This window comes from Oncorhynchus keta, chromosome 9, assembly GCF_023373465.1.
Source record: "Oncorhynchus keta strain PuntledgeMale-10-30-2019 chromosome 9, Oket_V2, whole genome shotgun sequence".
Classification (NCBI taxonomy): domain Eukaryota; kingdom Metazoa; phylum Chordata; class Actinopteri; order Salmoniformes; family Salmonidae; genus Oncorhynchus; species Oncorhynchus keta.
Genome location: NC_068429.1, coordinates 37,861,077 through 37,886,076, shown reverse-complemented (window position 1 = coordinate 37,886,076; position 25,000 = coordinate 37,861,077). Strand labels below are relative to the sequence as shown.

At 45.4% G+C, this 25,000-nt stretch overlaps 1 protein-coding gene across 2 annotated transcripts in view; it reads left to right on the top strand.

The window, feature by feature from the left end:
• The window catches only part of unc5cb (unc-5 netrin receptor Cb), a 214,527-nt gene that overhangs the window by 147,704 nt on the left and 41,823 nt on the right, over positions 1-25,000 (top strand). For both annotated transcript variants that reach the window (XM_052525803.1, XM_052525802.1), the window contains exons 5-7: positions 14,993-15,173; positions 17,095-17,262; positions 17,571-17,735. In XM_052525803.1, the coding sequence (XP_052381763.1) occupies positions 14,993-15,173; positions 17,095-17,262; positions 17,571-17,735 (514 nt within the window). The remainder of the gene's footprint in view (positions 1-14,992; positions 15,174-17,094; positions 17,263-17,570; positions 17,736-25,000) is intronic.

Sequence of the window (25,000 nt, the reverse complement as noted above, 5' to 3'; positions counted from 1 at the left end):
ATTGTATGGAATAAAAATGGAGGGGATACTGTATTGAAGTGGAAGCCTAGGCAGGTGTCCAGCGTCATTAATTATTCACACACTTGCTTACCTCACTTAAATAAAGACACCAGTCCATTACCCTTATTTTTCTTATTTTCTGAAGTAAAACACAGCTGTTGAAAGAGAAAATAGACCCGAACTGATCCTGAGAGCCTTTTTCCTCTCTCTCTCTCTCTCTCTCTCTCTCTCTCTCTCTCTCTCTCTCTCTCTCTCTCTCTCTCTCTCTCTCTGTCTGTTTGTCAGGCATTTTCTCACAGAAACGCTTTAGGAACCCGGCTAGGGAAAAACAGATGGGCCCAAGTCTGTGGTTGCATATGCATCTGCAGAAATATGTAGCAGAGTCACTGCAGAGGAAAGAGCTGTCGTATTCCAGCCACAGGGAGACAGAGAAGGAGGGAGAGAGAAGAGCTGTCGTATTCCAGACACAGGGAGACGGAGAAGGAGGGAGAGAGAAGAGCTGTCGTATTCCAGACACAGGGAGACAGAGAGGGAGAGAGAGAAGAGCTGTTGTATTCCAGCCACAGGGAGACGGAGAGGGAGAGAGAGAAGAGCTGTTGTATTCCAGACACAGGGAGACGGAGAGGGAGAGAGAGAAGAGCTGTCGTATTCCAGACACAGGGAGACAGAGAGGGAGAGAGAGAAGAGCTGTTGTATTCCAGCCACAGGGAGACAGAGAAGGAGGGAGAGAGAAGAGCTGTCGTATTCCAGACACAGGGAGACAGAGAGGGAGAGAGAGAAGAGCTGTTGTATTCCAGACACAGGGAGACAGAGAAGGAGGGAGAGAGAAGAGCTGTCGTATTCCAGACACAGGGAGATGGAGAGGGAGGGAGAGAGAAGAGCTGTCGTATTCCAGACACAGGGAGACAGAGAAGGAGGGAGAGAGAAGAGCTTTCGTATTCCAGACACAGGGAGATGGAGAGGGAGGGAGAGAGAAGAGCTGACGTATTCCAGACACAGGGAGACAGAGAAGGAGGGAGAGAGAAGAGCTGTTGTATTCCAGCCACAGCGAGACAGAGAGGGAGAGAGAGAAGAGCTGTTGAGGGTTGTTGGGTTTGGATCCAGTGGGTTGTCAGTTGAGGGAGGGAGAGAGAGAAGAGCTGTCGTATTCCAGCCACAGGAAGACAGAGAGGGAGAGAGAGAAGAGCTGTTGTATTCCAGCCACAGGGAGACAGAGAGAGAGGGAGAGAGAGAAGAGCTGTTGTATTCCAGCCACAGCGAGACAGAGAGGGAGGGAGAGAGAGAAGAGCTGACGTATTCCAGACACAGGGAGACAGAGAAGGAGGGAGAGAGAAGAGCTGTTGTATTCCAGCCACAGCGAGACAGAGAGGGAGGGAGAGAGAGAAGGGTTGTTGGGTTTGGATCCAGTGGGTTGTCAGTTGTCTCCGTGGCTCTTTCACTAGAGGGCTATGCTCAGGCCAGGGCAGAGAGGGTGAGGCAGTCAATGCCAGGCAGCGAGGTGGTGGCCTAATGTACCCATTCTGCCCATGTCTTACAGCACTATGCTAAATCACTTAGATGGATTCTCATGGACTCAGCTTTATTTTCCAGGCGTACTGTAGATGGTGCTACGCGAGGATTCACATCACATATTCGAATGAAAACAAAACATAATACTGTACTCACGCACACACACTCACACACACACATGCACGTACTGTACACACACACATACAAACACACAGTTTGACCTGGTATGGACCTTGGATGCTGGGAGCAGCTTTTGTATTTTTTGTGGTCCTTCATTACTGTATTGGATTGAACATGACAGCTGATGATGCAATTTCAGGTAGTCAGTTTATTGGCAATGTATGTCAAAATCACAGTCTTATTACTATTGAATTATTCATGTTTTCTGAGGACAACCATTTCTATCTACTCTGGTGCTGTTTTAAAGGGGATTATCACAATTTAATCCATAATGGCATCTACTGTATGCACCACACCCTCTACAATTATGGGATAATCTCTGATAATCTGAGATTACACAGGTAGCCTACTTCTCCTGTTGACCTTTTACAATATTAATCTGCTCCCAGATTTTTTTTGTCTATGTCCTTTTCCAATTATTGGATTTATGTAATATTGAAGCACATACTCCTGAAAATATGAAAATGTATTGTGAATATAAAATACTGGTATATGAGTGGTTTAAAAGCACCACTTTTGATGTGTTTTGGTGATTTAAAAGCGCTGACATCATCAATGCTTTGATGCTGACCTGCAGTAGCCAAAATAATCTGCATTGGCACAAGATAACAAGTTATAATGATTCCTCTACAGCAAGAAACTGCATACTTTCTGCCCACTGTGGTGATACAGCATACTTTCTGCCCACTGTGGTGATACAGCATACTTTCTGCCCACTGTGGTGATACAGCATACTTTCTGCCCACTGTGGTGATACAGCATACTTTCTGCCCACTGTGGTGATACAGCATACTTTCTGCCCACTGTGGAGATACAGCATACTTTCTGCCCACTGTGGTGATACAGCATACTTTCTGCCCACTGTGGTGATACAGCATACTTTCTGCCCACTGTGGTGATACAGCATACTTTCTGCCCACTGTGGTGATACAGCATACTTTCTGCCCACTGTGGTGATACAGCATACTTTCTGCCCATTGTGGAGATACAGCATACTTTCTGCCCACTGTGGTGATACAGCATACTTTCTGCCCACTGTGGTGATGCAGCATACTTTCTGCCCACTGTGGTGATGCAGCATACTTTCTGCCCACTGTGGTGATACAGCATACTTTCTGCCCACTGTGGTGATGCAGCATACTTTCTGCCCACTGTGGTGATGCAGCATACTTTCTGCCCACTGTGGTGATGCAGCATACTTTCTGCCCACTGTGGTGATACAGCATACTTTCTTGTTGTGAGAAAGAAACAGAAAAAGATGAACATCCCCAGTACACAAACACAGTGTGTTCCTCCAGGGGATGGGTTGATTGAGACAGAGGAGGAATAATCCTTCAGGCCTCACAGACTCTTTACACAGCTAGCCCTGATGCTACACATTGATGTCTGATGTACCGATAGATATTGGAACAAACACACACTCCCACTCTAACTACTCAACACACACACACACAAACTAACCCCATTTTCCCTAACCCCTGATCCTAACCCGTACCCTACCCTAACCCTGACCAATAAACCTATCCTTAACCATAACTGACCTTAACCATAACCCTGACCTTAACCATTACCCTGACCTTAACCCTAACCCTGACCTTAACCCTGACCTTAACCCGAAAACCGAACCGTAACCCTAAACCTAGCTCCTAACCCTAAAACTAACCCTAGCTCCAAACCTTAACCCTAAAACTAACCCTAGCTCCTAATTCTAACCCTAACACTAATTCTAACCTTAACCCTCATCCCCATACAGCTTGTGGGGACTAACAAAATGTCCCCAAGTTGGACTTCTGGTCCCCACTAATATAGTTAAACACACACACACACACACACACACACACACACACACACACACACACACACACACACACACACACACACACACACACACACACACACACACACACACACACACACACACACACACACACACACACACACACACACACACACACACACACACACACACACACACACACACACACACACACACACACACACACACACACACACACACACACACACACACACACACACACACACACACAAAGAAAACAAGCTGCAGCAGACATTTATTTTGGCTCCTCTCACCAACATTACCAATGAGGCTTTGGCCTGAGAGGACTGAAATACTGGGATTGAGGTTTCTGAAATAGCACAGCAGTTGAGTCATTTATATAAGTCTTACTGTGTGCTCTGAATACATTAGACATAAACCAGGCTCCCCTAAAAGTCATTGTTACATGTGTTTCCATCCCCATACATATTTAATGTACTTAATCAAGAGCAGAGGAAAAATGAAATCCGAGAGGCTATTCTAGTGGGAGTAATGGTTTGGTGAGACCACCATTTTGGTTTCTCATGGTTTCTGTAAAGCTCACTCAAGAGAGATCAGGCTAGAAGTGAGGGAGTAGGGGGGATATAGATAGAGAAGAAGGAGAGAATGTTGGACCCTTTCATTACCTTTGTAAGGCCTTGTCATTAAAGCCCAGAGGGCATAAAGGGTCAGCTCACACCAGTGGCACACAGTCTCCTCCTTTCACACCATGAAGATGTGGCAAGCAGCTCCTAAAACCAACTTACATCTGCCTCCTGAAAGAATGTGGCTTTATCATTGTCCCTCTCTCTCTCTTTTCTTCTCTCTTTTCTTCTCTTCCTACCCTCCGTCTCTCGCTCCACTTCAAAGCACTTGTCACAGCCCCCAGATAAAGACAGGGTTCAGGGGTGACGTGGCGCAGCCGCTTTGCTGCTGAGCCTGTTGCCATGGAAGCAGGCTTTTAATTCCGGCATCTCGTCGTCTGCCGGGGTCCTGCCGTGTTATCATGGGTAACGAGTCATTGGTGCTCCACGGGGAAGAGGCCCCTCTTAAGTCCAAACGGATTTACACACCAGAGGAGAGGAGGAGAGAAGAGGAGAGGGGATGAGAAGAGGAGAGGAGGAGAAGGGATGAGATGAGAAGAGGGGAGAAGAAGAGGAGAGAAGAGGAGAGGAGGAGAGAAGAGGAGAGGAGGAGAGAAGAGGAGAGGGGATGAGATGAGGGCTAGGAATCAGAACCATGTCTATATTTTTTACATTTGAGTTCTTTAGCCGACAGTCTTATCCAGAGTTACTTATAGTCATTGCATTCATCTTACCACATATCAGTCATAGTCAGTACATTTTCCCTCAATGAAGTTCTCCCAGGGTCTTGAATTTGATGCGAGCCTCGACTGGGAGCCAGTGGAGAATGCGGAGGTGGTAGGTGACATGGGAAGGTTGAACACCAGGTAGGCTCTCACCTACATATCCTCTCACCCATAGTAGCAGGATGATGACTTTCACGGGGAAAACACATTTGTTCCAAATTAATCTAACAATGGTCAAATTAGGGAATTCATTGCTCATTGTTTTCACTGAATCATTGTTCATACTAAAAAGGCAGACGTTTTACGTGTCCCGACCATTTTATTCCTTTGACGAGTCTGACGAGTTTGGAGGGTAAAATCCATCGTTCCACGGTTTCTGGTTGGGGAAGGTTTTAATAGTTGATGTGGGTACAACATCACCGATGCAGTTGCTAATAAGCTCGCTCACCGAATCAGCGTATACATCAATGTTATTGTCCGACGTTATGCGGAACATATCCCAATCCACGTGATCGAAGCAATCTTGAAGCGTGGAATCAGATTGGTCGGACCAGCGTTGAACAAACCTGAGCGTGGGCGTTTCCTGTTTTAATTTCTGTAATTGTTATGATCACACCACGTCTCGTTAATCATAAGGCATACCCCCCACCCTTCTTACCAGAGAGATGTTTGTTTCTGTCGGCGCGTTGCGTGAAGAAACCAGGTGGTTGTACCGACTCCGATAGCGTGTCTCGAGTGAGTCACGTTTCAGTGAAACAAAGAACGTTACCATCTCTGATGTCTCTCTGGAAAGCAACCCTTGCTCGGATTTCGTCTACCTTGTCAAGAGACTGGACGTAGTAGTAAACTCGGGAGCGGTGCACAATGTGCCCGTCTACGGAGCCTGACCAGAAGACCGCTTCTTCTGCCCCTCCTGCGGTGCCGTTGTTTTGGGTCACCGGCTGGGATCCGATCCATTGTCCTGGGTGGTGGACCAGACAGAGGATCCGGGAAGGTCGTATTCCTGGTCGTAATGTTGGTAAGTTGACGTTGCTCTTATATCCAATAGTTCCTCCCGGCTGTATGTAATAAAACATAAGATTTCCATCATTACGTTTGCCGATGACACAACAGTGGTAGGCCTGATCACCGACAAAGACGAGACAGCCTATAGGGAGGAGGTCAGAGACCTGGCCATGTGGTGCCAGGACAACAACCTTTCCCTCAACGTGATCAAGACAAAGGAGATGATTGTGAACTACAGGAAAAAGAGGACCAAGCACGCCCCCATTCTCAGCAACAGGGCTGGAGCGGTGCAGGTTGAGAGATTCAAGTTTCTCGGTGCTCACATCACCAACAAACTATCATGGTCCAAGCACACCAAGACAGTGAAGAGGGCACAACAAAATCTATTCCTCCTCAGGAGACTGAAAAGATTTGGCATGGGTCCTCAGATCCTCAAAAGTTTCTACAGCTGCACCATCGAGAGCATCCTGACTGGTTGCATCACTGCCTGGTATGGCAACTGCTCGGCCTCTGACCGCAAGGCACTACAGAGGGTAGTACATCACTGGGTCCAAGCTTCCTGCCATCTAGGACCTCTATACCAGGCGGTGTCAGAGGAAGGTCCTCAAAATTGTCAAAGACTCCAGCCACCCTAGTCATAGACTGTTTGCTACCTAATGGTAAGCGGTACCGGAGTGCCAAGTCTAGGTCCAAGAGGCTTCTAAACAGCTTCTACCCCCAAGCCATAAGACTCCTGAACACCTAATCAAATGGCTACCCAGACTAATTGCCCCCCCCTCTTTTACACCGCTGCTACTTTCTGTTGTTCTGTGCATAGTCGCTTTAATAACTCTAACTACATGTACATATTACCTCAACTAACCGGTGCCGTTGCACATTGACTCTGTACCGGTACCCCACTGTATATAGTCTCGCTATTGTTATTTTACTGCTGCTCTTTAATTTCTTATCTCTTATTCTTATCTTATCTTTTCAACTGCATTGTTGGTTAGGGGTAAGTAAGTATTTCACTGTAACCTGTTGTATTCGGCACATGTGACTAAAAAACATATGATTTGATCTGATTTGATTTACAGTCTATTTCATACACACCAATCTAGAAAAGCTTGAATCCCTGGCCAGTCCAGTTTGCACTTTTTCTCTCATGCTGTGTAACTGGTATTCTTCAGTCTAAATATACTTTTAGCCCCGGTCCCTCTTCACAGGGAAGGCTAAGGTGTAAAGTACACAACAGGCCGTCAGTCAGGTCACCGTGCCAGTGAACAGCAGAGTGCTTCTCCGCACACCATCAGATGAGCAGAGGAGACAAGGCGAGGGTGGAGGGTATGAGCCCTTTTGAGTGCCTGGTCATTGGAGGAACAGGACGTGTGTGTTCATTAGTGCGACCCAGGGGAGAGTGTGTGTCAGGAGGCCAGACCTAATCCCCATGGCAACCAACCCAATGACTCCCCTTCAGGATGCTGCTTGTCAATCATCTCAGTCGTGATGTGTTCCTGGGGTATGATTCACGGCTCTGGCTCGCTTTCTCATTTTCTCTCTCCTTTCTGTTTTTTTGCTCTCTCTCATTCCTTTGTTGCTCTCTGCTCTCTCTCCTTCTCTTTGTGTGTCTCGGAGTCGCAGAGTCAAACGTGAACAAACATCCATTTGTAAAGACTCCAACAGGAATGTCACAGGTAGATGAAAGAGAGGAACACAGTACAGTAGTACTGACAATAGCACCTAGGTCTCCTAAAAGTCCTGCAGGGGATAACTCCTCTTCTTGTAGGTTAGACATGTTCCCTTCCCATGTTCCCTCCTCTTCTTGTTATGATCAATGTTCCCTTGAAGTTGTGCGGCCGTGCAGCTCCCCCGGGACTGCCACGCAGAAGTAATATTAGCCTGCGCAGAGAAGAACGAGATTGAACTTCCCTAGACTTTTTAGAGTTTTCCCCACTAGATAACACTATCAATGTTTCCCTTTACTTTGGGAATTGTGACACTTTCAACGCAACATACAGAAACAAAAGTAACTATGCAAGACTTAGTTTGCAAAACGAACTATGCACGAGATTTTCTTGGAGGCAGAATGCATCGGAGTAGGATTCTACTGCATTGACAGGCACGACTCAGGCCCGTACTCTACACAGACCGGTGCGCCATAACAAATCAGATTCACAGTAGGCCTACAGTGTATGAAAATGGACCATTGCCATATGTGGATCTGTGCCATCCACTTTAAACTGGACTATGTGTACAGCGTGAACGGACGTGAGTAGTTTATTATGAGATCAAAGTGAGAGCTACATGTAGTGACGTGTGCACATTTGTACATATCCTTTGCTAGTTAGTGAGTTATTAGCCCAGTTATAGATCATTTGTAGTCAGCAATGGGGGAGTGATTGTTCCTTACAGGGGGAGCATAAAACGTGTGCATTTCTAGACATCTTTGAAATGCGAGTCAGGTAAAGAGCTTTTTTTTGTTGGTGTTAACGGAGCAATGTTGTATTTTGAAACGGATCTGAATAAGCAAAGTTGCAAATAGGCAGAGGGTAACATAAGTACTGATTCTCAGTAATAATGGTATGGGAATAATGCTGCATTTTATTTTGTAAAGTGGTTTCTTGCATCAAACATTTTCAGTCACCTCCTTGTCTGAAGGACAATTGGATTCGTCTCATGGTATGTAGGCCTACATTGAACACCACACTGCTACTGTAGGCTGAGTGGTAGAACAGATATTTCCATGTTAAAATGTCATGGGATGCATTTTCTCCATTGTTTTTGATGGTAAGCTACTCTGGTAGGCCTACATTATGATTAAATAGCCGCAGTAGGCTAATTGACCACTGTCTGAAACTAACTTAAAGCGTCTACACAGCCTCAGTGGTCACAGTAAACGCTCGCCGGAAGTTGCGCTCAGCAGACCTGAAAATTGCTCAGTGGCACATTTGTTTTGAGGGAACATTAGCTATGAGCAGGCCTGAGTTATAGGGTGCCTATCAAGACTTCAGGTACTTCACCACCCACCCAGGACAGGGTTCTCAGTGAGCTAAGAATGAGATATGAGCAAGGCTACCACAGCCAACAGCAGTCAACAAAATGAACTAACCTCGTTCTATTATACTCATATCCATAACTCCCCCTCATTCAGGGTACATCAGATGTACTGTTGTTTTCCACTTCACTCTGATCTTATGCATAAATATGGAGAAGGGCATCACATGTATGTATATCTTTATACCCACAGCTCTCTCCTTTCTGTCATATTAGTATTTATACACGTTGATTCGGCACATATTTCCATATTCGTAGTCAGGACAGATTTAGGGCATATGGTTTGTTGTCGAGCTCGCTGTGAGTGAATAATCATTCTGTAAGCTTGTGTAGCTCGTTCTCCAGATGTGTAATTTTTGTCTGTAGTGGAGATGTATAGTAATATAAATGACTATATGAATAAATGACACAGGTGCTTACTCAGAAAGATCAGTCAGTCACACAGTGAAGGACTTCTACAGGCTTGTACAGAAAATATCCAGTTTTACTTCACTTGGAATATATTCCCTCAGTGATTACTCTCATTTTCCCTTCCATCCAAATGATCCAACCACCCGGCCCATTTTCAGTGCTTTCCACCCACAGCTTGCCATGGGTTTGTCTTGTATAAATGCAAAAACAAATACGTTTTGCACTCACAGCTCTACATCTTCGTCTCCACCACTAACAACATTTCACAAGATGGGGTCGTTAGGTGTGGTAGCAAGGAGCTCTGCAACCCACCCACAAGGTTCAGCCCTCAGTCTGTTAGAGGGGACAGAGAGCTGTAATGACAGCAGCACCAGGACTAGAGACGGTATGGACAGGTCTTGGGCAGTGGAGGTGGCTTACCCAAACCCAGTAGACAATTAGAGCTGAAGACGAACCTCTCTGACACAGCTGACCTCCACTGTCCCCTTGGCCTCCAGTGGTAATGAGGACGTCTGTGCCTGATAGTGCCTCCTGTTAGTGTTCTGACTGGACGCCCACACACACAAACCAACACACATACTAGGCTACACGCAGGCACACACAAACACACACACATCTCCAACCACATCGATCCATCATCATCTTCTTCTCCACGTGCAGGATCTTGTGGACGTGCCGGTGTGTGCGCATGTACTGCATGTTCATAACCGGCATGTTTTTTTGTCATGTAAGCAGATTAGAATATGATACTCATTGTTCTTAAAACAATACATTTTGCCTTTCAAAAAGGAAGCGATTTAGGTCTATACTATAGGACGAGAGATTTGATAATCATTTCACATCCCTCTAATCTACACAATACAAAACACACAGAGAGAGTCTCAGTAATTAGGAGATAAGAATGAATTGTGTGATTTTGAATCTCGTATTACCCTGGCCTGAATCCAGTCATTTATCTGAGAGTACAGTAGGTGTTCATGAGGCGCTACTAGCTAGGTTCTTCCTCTCTCTCTGTCCGTCCTCTTCATCTCTCCTCTCCCACTCTTCCTCCCATACCATAAATTGTCATTACGGTATGACTTTCTCTTCTCAATCCTCTTTTCTTCTTCTCTCTCTCTCTCTCTCTCTCTCTGTCTCTCTCTCCTCTTTCTTCTTTCCCCTCTCTCTCTCTCTCTCTCTCTCTCTCTCTCTCTCTCTCTCTCTCTCTCTCTCTCTCTCTCTCTCTGTCTCTCTCTCTGTTCTCCCTTTCTCTGTCTCTCTCTCTCTCTGTTCTCTCCTTTCTCTGTTCTCCCTTTCTCTGTTCTCCTTTCTCTCTCTCTCTCTCTCTCTCTCTCTCTCTCTCTCTCTGTCTCTGTCTCTGTCTCTCTGTCTCTCTGTCTCTCTGCTCTCCCTTTCTCTCATTCCCTCTCCTTCTGGCAGCCTCATTCACTCACCTGCATGTATTATGGTTTTCCAGTCTCTCTAGCTCGCTCCCTCATCCTCTCTCTCTCTCTCTCCCTCGCTCGTCCTCTCTCTCTATTTCTCTCCCACTCTCGCTCTACTTCTGTTTCTTTCTCTCTCTTTCACTGTTTATTTTCTCATCTCTGACATAAAGACTCCCTCCCTCTCTTTATGACAGTTGACATGTGGCTATTTCCCTGCGTTAACGACTAGAATTGTGCCAATTACCTCCCGGAATGTGCCGGTGCCAATCAGCCGGTAACAAGCTCGGTGCCAGCATCTCTGTGTTTGGGAACGTTTTTTGAGTTATTTTGATCACTCATATGATGGTTCTAAAATGTGTTATTGTCTCTCCTAGGCATCCATGGTCACACGTTTACTAGTTATAATTATATTAGTGAAAGTGTAAAAATGACTCATATTGAGTGAACAGTGAATTGACTTTGAGTGACAAATATGAGCCGTGGCAGTCTTTACACATGCGCGTGCACACACACACACACACACACACACACACACACACACACACACACACACACACACACACACACACACACACACACACACACACACACACACACACACACACACACACACACACACACTTTCCTTTCTTTTTTGACAAGAGTTTCCACCTCCTTGTCTCTCCTCCTCGCCTCTCCTCCTCGCCTCTCCCTCCCTCTTTCTACAGCGTTAAAAAAGCTCTTTTGTTCCATTTTTAATTATCCTCACACCTCTCTTGACTTCTGAACGCAGCCTCTTTGGAGAGGTTGCTTCTCTGGTTGGTGCAAAATTAGATAACCACCTCTCTGTGCCGACTGTCAATCCCCATTACAAGAACAGGCTTTTCACATACCAAAGCCTGTGGTTAACAGAACAATGTGTCAATCAACTCCATCATGTCTTTGACTCTTTTTCTTCTTACCTTCATCTCCCTCGTTTGTTTCATTGGAAGCTTTGTCACAACCCCTTTTAGTCGACCCATCAGTACAAAGAGAGAACAGTCTCAAAATGGCCATCAGTCAGTACTACTGTCAGGCTTTCGTTTCTTTCTTTAAACACGGCGGGTTCATAGGGAAGCTTCACATGTGATGTGATCGGTCCGGCGCGTCATATTTGTCAGCCTCGTTCACTATTTAATTCCGATGTTCTGAATGGCCGTGTTCCCTTTAGTGTGAGGCAAGGTGAGTGTGTATTCCGTTGGCACACAGAGGACCACACATACTCACCGCACACACGGGAACACACACACAGCTCCATCAGGACAAGGGTAAAAAAATAACATAACCACTGTCCCAGCAGGCCGAGGCCAATCAGCGTCCCACTCAGCTGTGCTAAACACACACACACACACACACACACACACACACACACACACACACACACACACACACACACACACACACACACACACACACACACACACACACACACACACACACACACACACACACACACACACGCGCGCGCTGCTTCCACGGATTTCTGTTTGTGTGTGTTGTTTGTTTGTTTTCCTCAGTAAATGTAGTGATGTGTATAATCACTTGTGCCTCCCGTCCCCTGGGTTTATATGTAATCCTTATTGATTTACGTTGGTGGACTTTTCTGATTACCACGGGCAGCATCGCTATCTGCTATCATTATGTTGATGACTTTTTAGCAATGGATTTAATACCCGTCACGTTGATACTCACAAGACATTCACCTCGATTGGTATGCGTGCTGGATTAATGGCGTTTCTACAGAATGGGTTTGTAAAACAGTTTGTTGTATTTCTGTTTCATTTCACTATCTCCCGGGTCATATTCTTGTTCCAACTGACTGACGAAGCCACACCAGGTGTCAAACAGACACTGACATACGTACTAAGCCAGATGAGATGCGTATTGGTAATGATAGGTATCCTTCAATCGTTCATTCACTTGACATGCTTATTACTGTTTATGACAGGGTTTCACAAACTCGGTCCTGGGGACCCCAATGGGTGCACGTTTTGTTTCTTCCCCTAGCACCACACAGCTGATTCACATAATCAACTAATCATCAAGCTTTGATCATTTGAATCGGCTGTGTAGTGTTAGGGGAAGAAAATGAAAAAACGCTCAACCCTTTGGGGTCACCAGGACCGAGTTTGGGAAACACTGGTTTATGACATGAGACGACGGTGTTATTTCTCAGATATCATATTCACCAGACACATTGAGATCTCCTGTTCCCTGTCGTTTCGATCCTCCCCTCGTCTAGTGAAGTGACTCTTCAGCTATCTCATTATCTCAGGGTTAAAAATACAGCTTTTTCTTCTGAGTCGAGAGCAGATTTTGTGTCGTCTCTGTGTGCTGTTTGATTGGCCCTGGTAGCACCGTGATAAATGATATGAGATGCTATCTAACGTTAGCGGGAGCTGGGCAGACAAGGCACTGGAGGTCTTCCTGTCTTCTGCTGCGTTAGGACTGAATACGAGATGGGATGAGAGCGGGTGTATTGTTGTGCTGTGGAGGACAAGAGCCTGGGCTTAATTTCACTGACGAGCCAGACAGCAGGGGAGGGAACCCTAACCACTGCGCTCCATGCGATTGATTTGCCTGATAAATGTTTATGGAGGAAAACACTCATAAACAACATATCAGCAGAGAATTATGACGTTGCGCATCCAGAAGAGCTGCTGATTGTTTTTCCGTTCTCTTTTGATGTGAATCTGTCACCACGAGTCTGTGTCCCTTCTGGAGTGGTATTATGTTGTTGATGGATGCATTCAGTTTGAGTGGGAGTTTTAAGCTGCCGTTAATTGCTACTAGCTAGAGTGTTGAAAGTAGCTCTGCCTTAAGTCTCCCTGTATTGCTGTTGCAGGAATAATAGGGGTGTAGGCAGGCAGGCAGGCAGGCAGGGGGCAGGCAGGCAGGCGGCTCTATACAAGCAGGACCCTCTTTGATGGTGTAGTAGTGATATCTGTCATCTTCAGACGCTGCAGATGCTAGTGAGGCTTCTATCTCACCTGTATCACAATCTGCCCATCTTGTTTAGTGAGACAGTCATCGTGATGCTGGTTTTATAACAATCAGAAGAAAAACACAGGTCTTATCACTCGAAGACTACAGTACACCCACCTATTCTAACACCAGGCACTTGGCTCTCAAGTCATTTCACTGCAGTCACTTAGACTAGCATCCACAGATTCTTTAGGCTTGGCAGGGTTCATATGGGAGAGTTTCTTCAGTTCTCTGAGGTGTAGATCAAGTGTCCTCCAATAGTTCTTAGACAATGGCCAGCCAAACATACTTCTTATCTCTCCCAGGCCTGTTCTGACCTTATCTGGCATCGTCTGCTTGTCAGGAGGAGGCACAATGCACAGGATGTCTCCTGTGCTGTTCACCTCTCTCTATGCACTCAATCCATTCCCTGATTCTGACTACGTACAGGAAGTCTTTTCTCGAGAGAAAACAGTTAGACGATTCAGAGGAAAAGTGTGAAGAAGTCTTTGAAACTGCCTTTGTCTGTGTGTGTGTGTGTGTGTGTGTGTGTGTGTGTGTGTGTGTGTGTGTGTGTGTGTGTGTGTGTGTGTGTGTGTGTGTGTGTGTGTGTGTGTGTGTGTGTGTGTGTGTGTGTGTGTGTGTGTGTGTGTGTGTGTGTGTGTGTGTGCGTGTGTGTGTGTAATGTGGACCGGTCTCTCTGCCTGAGGCCTTCACACCTGAGGAGGATGAGGTGAAGAAAAGTGTTTCTGTGATTTACTTTCAAATAAAAGCCCCACACGGTTCCCTGTTTTCTGATATTATCAGGAGTTCAATATCTGTATCATTTGGAGAGAAAAACAGAAATTCATAAGGAAAGGTCAAGGAGCTTTGCAGTTCCAAAAATAGCAACGAATTTCCTTTCCTCTCGCTGTCTGAAAATACAGTATTACTTTGTTCTGTTCTGGGGAAATGAAAAGAGAACATGATAGCTTTTTATAGAAAGACACGGGCCTCAGAGACATAAACAGTGTTGCTGTAATCCTGGACTTGAGGTTTATTGGAGAGGTGAATGGGAGACAAAGAGAAGAAAATGTCTTTAAACCCTTTAAACACTTCCTGGTGATTTATTCCAGAGGAAATCAGGTTAACGTGTCTGACTGCCGTGCAGTCCCAGTTTCATGTCTGCTCTTACCGACTAGTTTTGATTTCTACTGGTCTTCATTATTCATGGTCTCTCCCTCTTTATCTTTCTTTCATTCTCTTTCATTCTCTTTCTCTCTTTCTCTCTCTCTCGCTCTCTCTCGCTCTCTCTCTCTCTCTCTGCCCCTCCCTCCCTCCCAGGTGGAGTGGCTGAAGAACGAGGAGATCATAGACCCTGCTGATGACCGTAACTTCTACATCACCATCGACCATAACCTGATCATCAAACAGGCCAGACTGTCTGACACCGCTAACTACACCTGTGTCGCCAAGAACATCGTCGCCAAGAGACGCAGTACCACGGCAACAGTCATCGTCTACGGTAGCAATCAACTCCCACAGTGACACGTTGACCGTAACAGCCTTCTAAAGTTGCACTGCATGAGGCAACTGGTGGGGTTTTTGTCTTAAGGTGTCTGTGAGCAATAGATGCATATCTGTATTTCCAGTCACGTGAAATCCATAGACTAGGGCCTAATGAGTTTATATCAGTTGATTGATTTCCTGATATGAACTGTAACTCAGTAAAATCTTTGAAATTGTAGATTCTTGCGTTTATATTTTTGTTCATTGTAGCTGGAACCTGTCAGGTTGTGATAGGTGTTTGAATGGAAAGGCTACTCCAGGAATCCTCACCCTCTCCTGAGTCCTGATAAACACTGTACCTCTCTGCTCCCCAGTCTCCCCTTAGGGGATTAGACACGCGTGACAGCACAGACATTCAGGCCTCAGGACTTCTTCCACCCTGGGAGGAACGTAACTACTCCCACCCAGCATGTGAAGTGGCTAAACCTCAGGTTATTAAATCAGTCTGTCAGTCTGTCAGTCTAGCTAATCATCAGCTAACAGACACGAGGCTGTTTTATAGCCTCAACCTCCTACACAAATACACGCACGTGGCAGTGAGCGCGCACACACGATACACACAGCAGAAAACCGGACCAGAATGGGTGGAGGTTTGCAGGAATTGATGATGTCACCAGGGTCAGGTTTCAAATCCATCTCTCCTTCCATCCCTCCAGTGTCTCCCGGCACTGCACATCATCCATAAATCACACACACTGGCCCTGCCATGGAGGATTATGGGGGATTAGGGGGTCCTAAGTTATTGTTGGTGTCCTATTTGTTAATTTATCTATTTTAGTTGTCCATTCTGACAGGCAAGAGCAGCATGTGTGGCTTAGATGAGTCCAGTCCAGTATGAGGGTGAAGCAGAGCAAGTGTGTGTGTGTGTGTGTGTGTGTGTGTGTGTGTGTGTGTGTGTGTGTGTGTGTGTGTGTGTGTGTGTGTGTGTGTGTGTGTGTGTGTGTGTGTGTGTGTGTGTGTGTGTGTGTGTGTCTGTGTCAGCAGACTTTGGGGTCTTCAGGGACTGGGGTCGCTGTCCCTGCTAGGCTTTTCCCTTCACTAATGCAGTCTGGGAGGATTGAGTGAGTGCGCCGGAAGACAGCTTTGATGTTGGCTCATCCTTAAAAGAATACACCAGAAGCCACTTTCTCTGCCTGGATTGCATCAGTCCCTCTTCCCCATCCCCCTTCCCTGTATGCAGGCAGACAGACAGACGGACAGACAGGCAGACAGACGGACAGGCGGACAGACGGACAGACGGACAGGGAGAGGGAGCGAGAGAGTTTCCCTCGTTACCAGAGGAGACAGACCAGCCCAGTGGTTTTCCAGCCTGCACCACAACAAGGAATCCTGGAAAGGGCTGGGGAGGACACGCAGAGAGAGGGTTGGATGGAAAGAAAAAGAGAGAGACAGAGAAGGAGGAAGAGTAATAAAACCCCATAAGTAAAGAAAGAGACAGTGAAGAAAGGCAGGGCTTTGGCTCTGCTCCCGTGGAGTCTGATGCTTGGGGCTTCACTCATCGTAAGCTCTGAGGGGCCTCCAGCTCCTTACATCTGAAATGCCACAGTCGTGTTCTCAGCCACACACCCCACTGTCATTCTGCTCTGGATCTCGACTGAGACGCAGATGGAATTGGAGGAAAGGAAGAAAGGATTTGAGGGATTCAGAAGATTCGAACAGCAGCAGCCAGAATAGCCTGTCCACATAGCTAACTAATAAACAGTGCTAACAGGGGAGAACCCAAGTGTGCTACAGATTCTTCAATGCCATGTTCATTCGAGCAAAAAAGGGCCGGTGGAAAACACTCACATTCTCCAAGACTCACTCAATGCCACTATAAAAAGGACAACGATTGTATTTGCTAAAGTGTTAAACATCTTGTTGTGGTTTTTCTACAGTGAATGGCGCCTGGTCAACATGGACAGAGTGGACGGTGTGTAACAGTCGCTGTGGCCGTGGCTACCAGAAGCGCACGCGGAGCTGCACCAACCCAGCACCGCTCAACGGGGGTGCCATCTGTGACGGGCAAGGCATTCAGAAGCTGGCATGTAACCCACTGTGCCCAGGTAGTTACTGCACCACTTGTCACAACCCTTATGGAGCAGGGGAGTGCAATTTACTGGACAACACAAACAGAGCACTATGTATTGTCATAAATATAGATATCTATCATTCTTACTCTCACTCTTACCCACCCCACTCCGCCCTGACCCACCCCACCCCGTTTCTTTCCCACTAATTGTCACACACTCATGCACCCAATCTCGCACACTCTCACTCCCACCCTCCATGCCTTCTCACCCTCTCCTCCCTCCCTCCCTCCCCACCACCATGCCCCCCGCCCCCCACTTCCTCCCTCCCCTCTGTGTGTTAGTGGATGGTCTGTGGACAGAGTGGAGTAAATGGTCCACGTGTGGGACAGAGTGTACCCACTGGAGGAGGAGGGAGTGCAGCGCCCCGGTGCCCAAAAACGGGGGGAAGGACTGTGAGGGCATGGTGCTTCAGTCCAAGAACTGCACCGATGGCCTGTGTATGCAGAGTGAGTACAGTACATGATTACCATCCTCACTCTATCCTACCCTCCTCTGTCTGATTCTGTAGGAACCCAATGCATTATAACGTAATCCCTCTCTGTCTGTCTGTCTGTCTGTCTGTCTGTCTGTCTGTCTGTCTGTCTGTCTGTCTGTGTCTGTCTGTCTGTCTGTCTGTCTGTCTGTCTGTCTGTCTGTCTGTCTGTCTGTCTGTCTGTCTGTCTGTCTGTCTGTCTGTCTGTCTGTCTGTCTGTCTGTCTGTCTGTCTGTCTGTCTGTCTGTCTGTCTGTCTGTCTGTCTGTCTGTCTGTCTGTCTGTCTGTCTGTCTGTCTGTCTGTCTGTCTGTCTGTCTGTCTGTCTGTCTGTCTGTCTGTCTGTCTGTCTGTCTGTCTGTCTGTCTGTCTGTCTGTCTGTCTGTCTGTCTGTCTGTCTGTCTGTCTGTCTGTCTGTCTGTCTGTCTGTGGTTAGGAGCCATCCTGTTTCTCACTGCACTCCCACAAGACACCTCCACCCACTTCCCCTGTATCCCTTTCTCTCCGCTGTTTCACACTCACATCCTTGCACTAACATACACTTACCACACACACACACTTTTTCTCTTTCCGTCACACACACTATCCACCTTTTTGGAGTGAAATGACACAAAGACAGGAGACAATGTGTATCTTTGTTCCGCCCTGGGCCCCAGGGAGTACATCTAGAGTAGTCAGTGTGTGTTAAACAACAGCCTCGTCACCACACCACCAGGCAGCATTACTGTAAGCTATTACTCTTGTCACAGAGTGGGCATTCAGGAGCTATATTTAAAATAATGATAAGTGATTATAATGTACTTACAGGGAATCTCATAATTGCAGGGCTGCTGTGATTGCTGCTCTAATTTAAAAAGCACGGGATTCCATCGGTCCAATGAGAGGAAAATTGGGAGCCCCAATGTCACACAAGCACAGACATGCTGCTTTTCCTGAATGCCCAGTTATATGTGTTGACAAGCAGGCTAGTATTTGTTTCCCTGTAGCTCTCTCCCAACAAGTATTACAACTGGGGGGAAAGGCAGTCGAATATCCTGGCGTTTCCTCCTAGTGCTCCGCAATCATTCTATAAATGTTATTGTTTTGCTCTTAACTCCTCTTGAAGAGCCTAAACACAGCTTGTGGTCGGGACCGCTGGAGATTTTCCGTAGGCGGAGAAATGCTCTTTGAGAAGTTTTTTTTTTGAGAGAGCCGAGAAACACACAGTTCAGTTGAGCCAACAATCCTGCCTCCTTTTCCCTTTTTCTACAGTCAGAGAGCTGCAGAGATCGGAAACATACTGTAGCTTTTCGCTGCTTTGTTCTGTGTGCTGCAGACTCGCAGGGTAAAACCTTTCCTACTTTGAAGTCGTGCTTATCTGCTAATTCTGAGAGGGAGGGAGAGAAGGAGCGAGAGAGAGAGAAAGGGGGAGAGCGCTGTAGGCAGGAGCAAGAGTGTTCTTGTCAAATTAAAAGTCAGGGGCGAGACTTTTTTTAAATCACTCCCTTCCTAATAAAGTCTTTAGGGTGAGAAGCCCACACACTGCCTATGGTTCCCTCTACGGTTCCAGTGTGACACTAATAGAACCCAGACGGTCACCGTACTCCAATAACACCATGCAGACGTTCCAGATGTTCTCTATGACACTAATGGAACCCAGACAGTCTTTACATGTCCTGTGCTGTATCGGATGCAGATGGTCACATGCATTCCACTAATATCATATGTTGTACAGTAGCCAATAGACTTGCAGACATAGCTGCTCCATACCATGAATATGACCTATATAGTCACCACATTCCATCCTGATATGTAGATTGTACCTATGTCTGACTGGTATGACCCAGATGATGTGACTGCCACTAATATAATGAATACAAACAGTGGTACATTTACTGATTACTAGTGCATATTTAGCCAGATGGATAAGCTGTGTGTGTACAGCTTTGTCACACTGAACTGGTGGTTGATCTGTTGTTTTAAATGCAGGTTCAAATAGCAGCTTTGAGATGGAACAAACATTTTCTTCAGCCTTTTAAAAAAATATTTTTTTTTATCTCAGCGTGCTGTGAAGCCCTCGTGAAGCTCCCTCTCCTTCCATCGCTCTCTCTCTCTCTCTTTTTCTTTCCCTCTCCCCCTCGCCCGCTCTCTCTCTCTCTCTCTCTCTCTCTCTCTCTCTCTTTTTCTTTCCCTCTCCCGGTCGCCCGCTCTCTCTCTCTCTCTTTCCCAGACTAAGCCCATTGCAGAAGCATTAGTTCTCTGTTAGATTAATGGCCAGTTTGCAGAGGATATAAACCCATATCCATATAGATTTAGGATCCTTCCCTGGATTGATTTTAGGAAAGCTAAGAGGGTGAAGCCACTTATGTCAACGCTAATAACCATCTCCACCCGCATTTAGGAGAGCGGCCCATTATCTAAAAGCTCACATTATGGCAAATATGATTGGGAATGGAAGATGTGTGCAATCTGAACTCACCTCGCCCACTGATTTTCCTCTCTCTACGCTGGTCTGGGATCAGCACTAATAGATACCCTTAGATTCCGTTCCAGTTTGATCTCATTTTTTTTGTTGGGGGGGGGGGGTTTAATTAATTTTAAACATTGCAAAATGTAATCCATCTGATTGTGTTGATGAACTAATTAGTCTGACGCATAGCAATGTTGCTCACGCTGAATTGCTACTATATACGCGTCATCAAACTCATATACGCGTCATCAAACTCATATACGCGTCATCAAACTCATATACGCGTCATCAAACTCATATACGCGTCATCAACCTCATATACGCGTCATCAAACTCATATACGCGTCATCAAACTCATATACGCGTCATCAACCTCATATACGCGTCATCAAACTCATATACGCGTCATCAAACTCATATACGCGTCATCAACCTCATATACGCGTCATCAAACTCATATACGCGTCATCAAACTCATATACGCGTCATCAAACTCATATACGCGTCATCAAACTCATATACGCGTCATCAACCTCATATACGCGTCATCAACCTCATATACGCGTCATCAACCTCATATACGCGTCATCAACCTCATATACGCGTCATCAACCTCATATACGCGTCATCAACCTCATATACGCGTCATCAAACTCATATACGCGTCATCAAACTCATATACGCGTCATCAAACTCATATACGCGTCATCAACCTCATATACGCGTCATCAACCTCATATACGCGTCATCAACCTCATATACGCGTCATCAAACTCATATACGCGTCATCAAACTCATATACGCGTCATCAACCTCATATACGCGTCATCAACCTCATATACGCGTCATCAAACTCATATACGCGTCATCAACCTCATATACGCGTCATCAACCTCATATACGCGTCATCAAACTCATATACGCGTCATCAAACTCATATACGCGTCATCAAACTCATATACGCGTCATCAAACTCATATACGCGTCATCAAACTCATATACGCGTCATCAACCTCATATACGCGTCATCAACCTCATATACGCGTCATCAACCTCATATACGCGTCATCAAACTCATATACGCGTCATCAAACTCATATACGCGTCATCAAACTCATATACGCGTCATCAAACTCATATACGCGTCATCAACCTCATATACGCGTCATCAACCTCATATACGCGTCATCAAACTCATATACGCGTCATCAAACTCATATACGCGTCATCAAACTCATATACGCGTCATCAAACTCATATACGCGTCATCAAACTCATATACGTCATCAAACTCATATACGCGTCATCAACCTCATATACGCGTCATCAACCTCATATACGTGTCATCAACCTCATATACGCGTCATCAACATCATATACGCGTCATCAAACTCATATACGCGTGTCAATCAAACTCATATACGTGTCATCAAAGTCATATACGCGTCATCAAAGTCATATACGTGTCATCAACCTCATATACGTGTCATCAAAGTCATATACGTGTCATCAACCTCATATACGTGTCATCAACCTCATATACGTGTCATCAAAGTCATATACGCGTCATCAACCTCATATACGCGTCATCAACCTCATATACGTGTCATCAACCTCATATACGTGTCATCAAACTCATATACGCGTCATCAACCTCATATACGCGTCATCAAACTCATATACGCGTCATCAACCTCATATACGTGTCATCAACCTCATATACGTGTCATCAACCTCATATACGTGTCATCAAACTCATATACGCGTCATCAACTCATATACGCGTCATCAACCTCATATACGTGTCATCAACCTCATATACGTGTCATCAACCTCATATACGTGTCATCAACCTCATATACGTGTCATCAACCTCATATACGTGTCATCAACCTCATATACGCGTCATCAACCTCATATACGTGTCATCAACTCATATACGTGTCATCAACCTCATATACGCGTCATCAACCTCATATACGCGTCATCAAACTCATATACGCGTCATCAAACTCATATACGCGTCATCAAACTCATATACGCGTCATCAACCTCATATACGTGTCATCAACCTCATATACGTGTCATCAACCTCATATACGTGTCATCAACCTCATATACGTGTCATCAACCTCATATACGTGTCATCAACCTCATATACGCGTCATCAACCTCATATACGCGTCATCAACCTCATATACGCGTCATCAACCTCATATACGTGTCATCAACCTCATATACGCGTCATCAACCTCATATACGCGTCATCAAACTCATATACGCGTCATCAAACTCATATACGCGTCATCAAACTCATATACGCGTCATCAACTCATATACGCGTCATCAACCTCATATACGCGTCATCAACCTCATATACGCGTCATCAACCTCATATACGCTGTCATCAACTCATATACGCGTCATCAACCTCATATACGCGTCATCAACCTCATATACGCGTCATCAAACTCATATACGCGTCATCAAACTCATATACGCGTCATCAAACTCATATACGTCATCAACCTCATATACGCGTCATCAACCTCATATACGCGTCATCAACCTCATATACGCGTCATCAAACTCATATACGCGTCATCAACCTCATATACGCGTCATCAACCTCATATACGCGTCATCAACCTCATATACGCGTCATCAACCCTCATATACGCGTCATCAAACTCATATACGCGTCATCAACCTCATATACGCGTCATCAAACTCATATACGCGTCATCAAACTCATATACGCGTCATCAAACTCATATACGCGTCATCAAACTCATATACGCGTCATCAACCTCATATACGCGTCATCAAACTCATATACGCGTCATCAAACTCATATACGCGTCATCAACCTCATATACGCGTCATCAACCTCATATACGCGTCATCAACCTCATATACGCGTCATCAAAGTCATATACGTGTCATCAACCTCATATACGTGTCATCAAAGTCATATACGTGTCATCAACCTCATATACGTGTCATCAACCTTATATACGTGTCATCAAAGTCATATACGCGTCATCAACCTCATATACGCGTCATCAAACTCATATACGTGTCATCAACCTCATATACGTGTCATCAAACTCATATACGCGTCATCAACCTCATATACGCGTCATCAAACTCATATACGCGTCATCAACCTCATATACGTGTCATCAACCTCATATACGTGTCATCAACCTCATATACGTGTCATCAAACTCATATACGCGTCATCAACCTCATATACGCGTCATCAACCTCATATACGCGTCATCAACCTCATATACGCGTCATCAACCTCATATACGCGTCATCAAACTCATATACGTGTCATCAACCTCATATACGCGTCATCAAACTCATATACGCGTCATCAACCTCATATACGCGTCATCAACCTCATATACGCGTCATCAACCTCATATACGCGTCATCAAACTCATATACGCGTCATCAACCTCATATACGCGTCATCAACCTCATATACGCGTCATCAAACTCATATACGCGTCATCAAACTCATATACGCGTCATCAAACTCATATACGCGTCATCAACCTCATATACGCGTCATCAAACTCATATACGCGTCATCAACCTCATATACGCGTCATCAAACTCATATACGCGTCATCAAACTCATATACGCGTCATCAACCTCATATACGCGTCATCAACCTCATATACGCGTCATCAACCTCATATACGCGTCATCAAACTCATATACGCGTCATCAAACTCATATACGCGTCATCAACCTCATATACGCGTCATCAAACTCATATACGCGTCATCAAACTCATATACGCGTCATCAAACTCATATACGCGTCATCAAACTCATATACGCGTCATCAACCTCATATACGCGTCATCAAACTCATATACGCGTCATCAACCTCATATACGCGTCATCAACCTCATATACGCGTCATCAACCTCATATACGCGTCATCAACCTCATATACGCGTCATCAACCTCATATACGTGTCATCAACCTCATATACGTGTCATCAAAGTCATATACGCGTCATCAACCTCATATACGTGTCATCAACCTCATATACGTGTCATCAAAGTCATATACGCGTCATCAACCTCATATACGCGTCATCAACCTCATATACGTGTCATCAACCTCATATACGTGTCATCAAACTCATATACGCGTCATCAACCTCATATACGCGTCATCAAACTCATATACGCGTCATCAACCTCATATACGTGTCATCAACCTCATATACGTGTCATCAACCTCATATACGTGTCATCAAACTCATATACGCGTCATCAACCTCATATACGCGTCATCAACCTCATATACGCGTCAACAACCTCATATACGTGTCATCAACCTCATATACGCGTCATCAACCTCATATACGTGTCATCAACCTCATATACGTGTCATCAACCTCATATACGTGTCATCAACCTCATATACGCGTCATCAAACTCATATACGTGTCATCAACCTCATATACGTGTCATCAACCTCATATACGTGTCATCAACCTCATATACGCGTCATCAAACTCATATACGCGTCATCAAACTCATATACGCGTCATCAAACTCATATACGCGTCATCAACCTCATATACGTGTCATCAACCTCATATACGTGTCATCAACCTCATATACGTGTCATCAACCTCATATACGTGTCATCAAACTCATATACGCGTCATCAACCTCATATACGTGTCATCAACCTCATATACGTGTCATCAACCTCATATACGCGTCATCAACCTCATATACGCGTCATCAAACT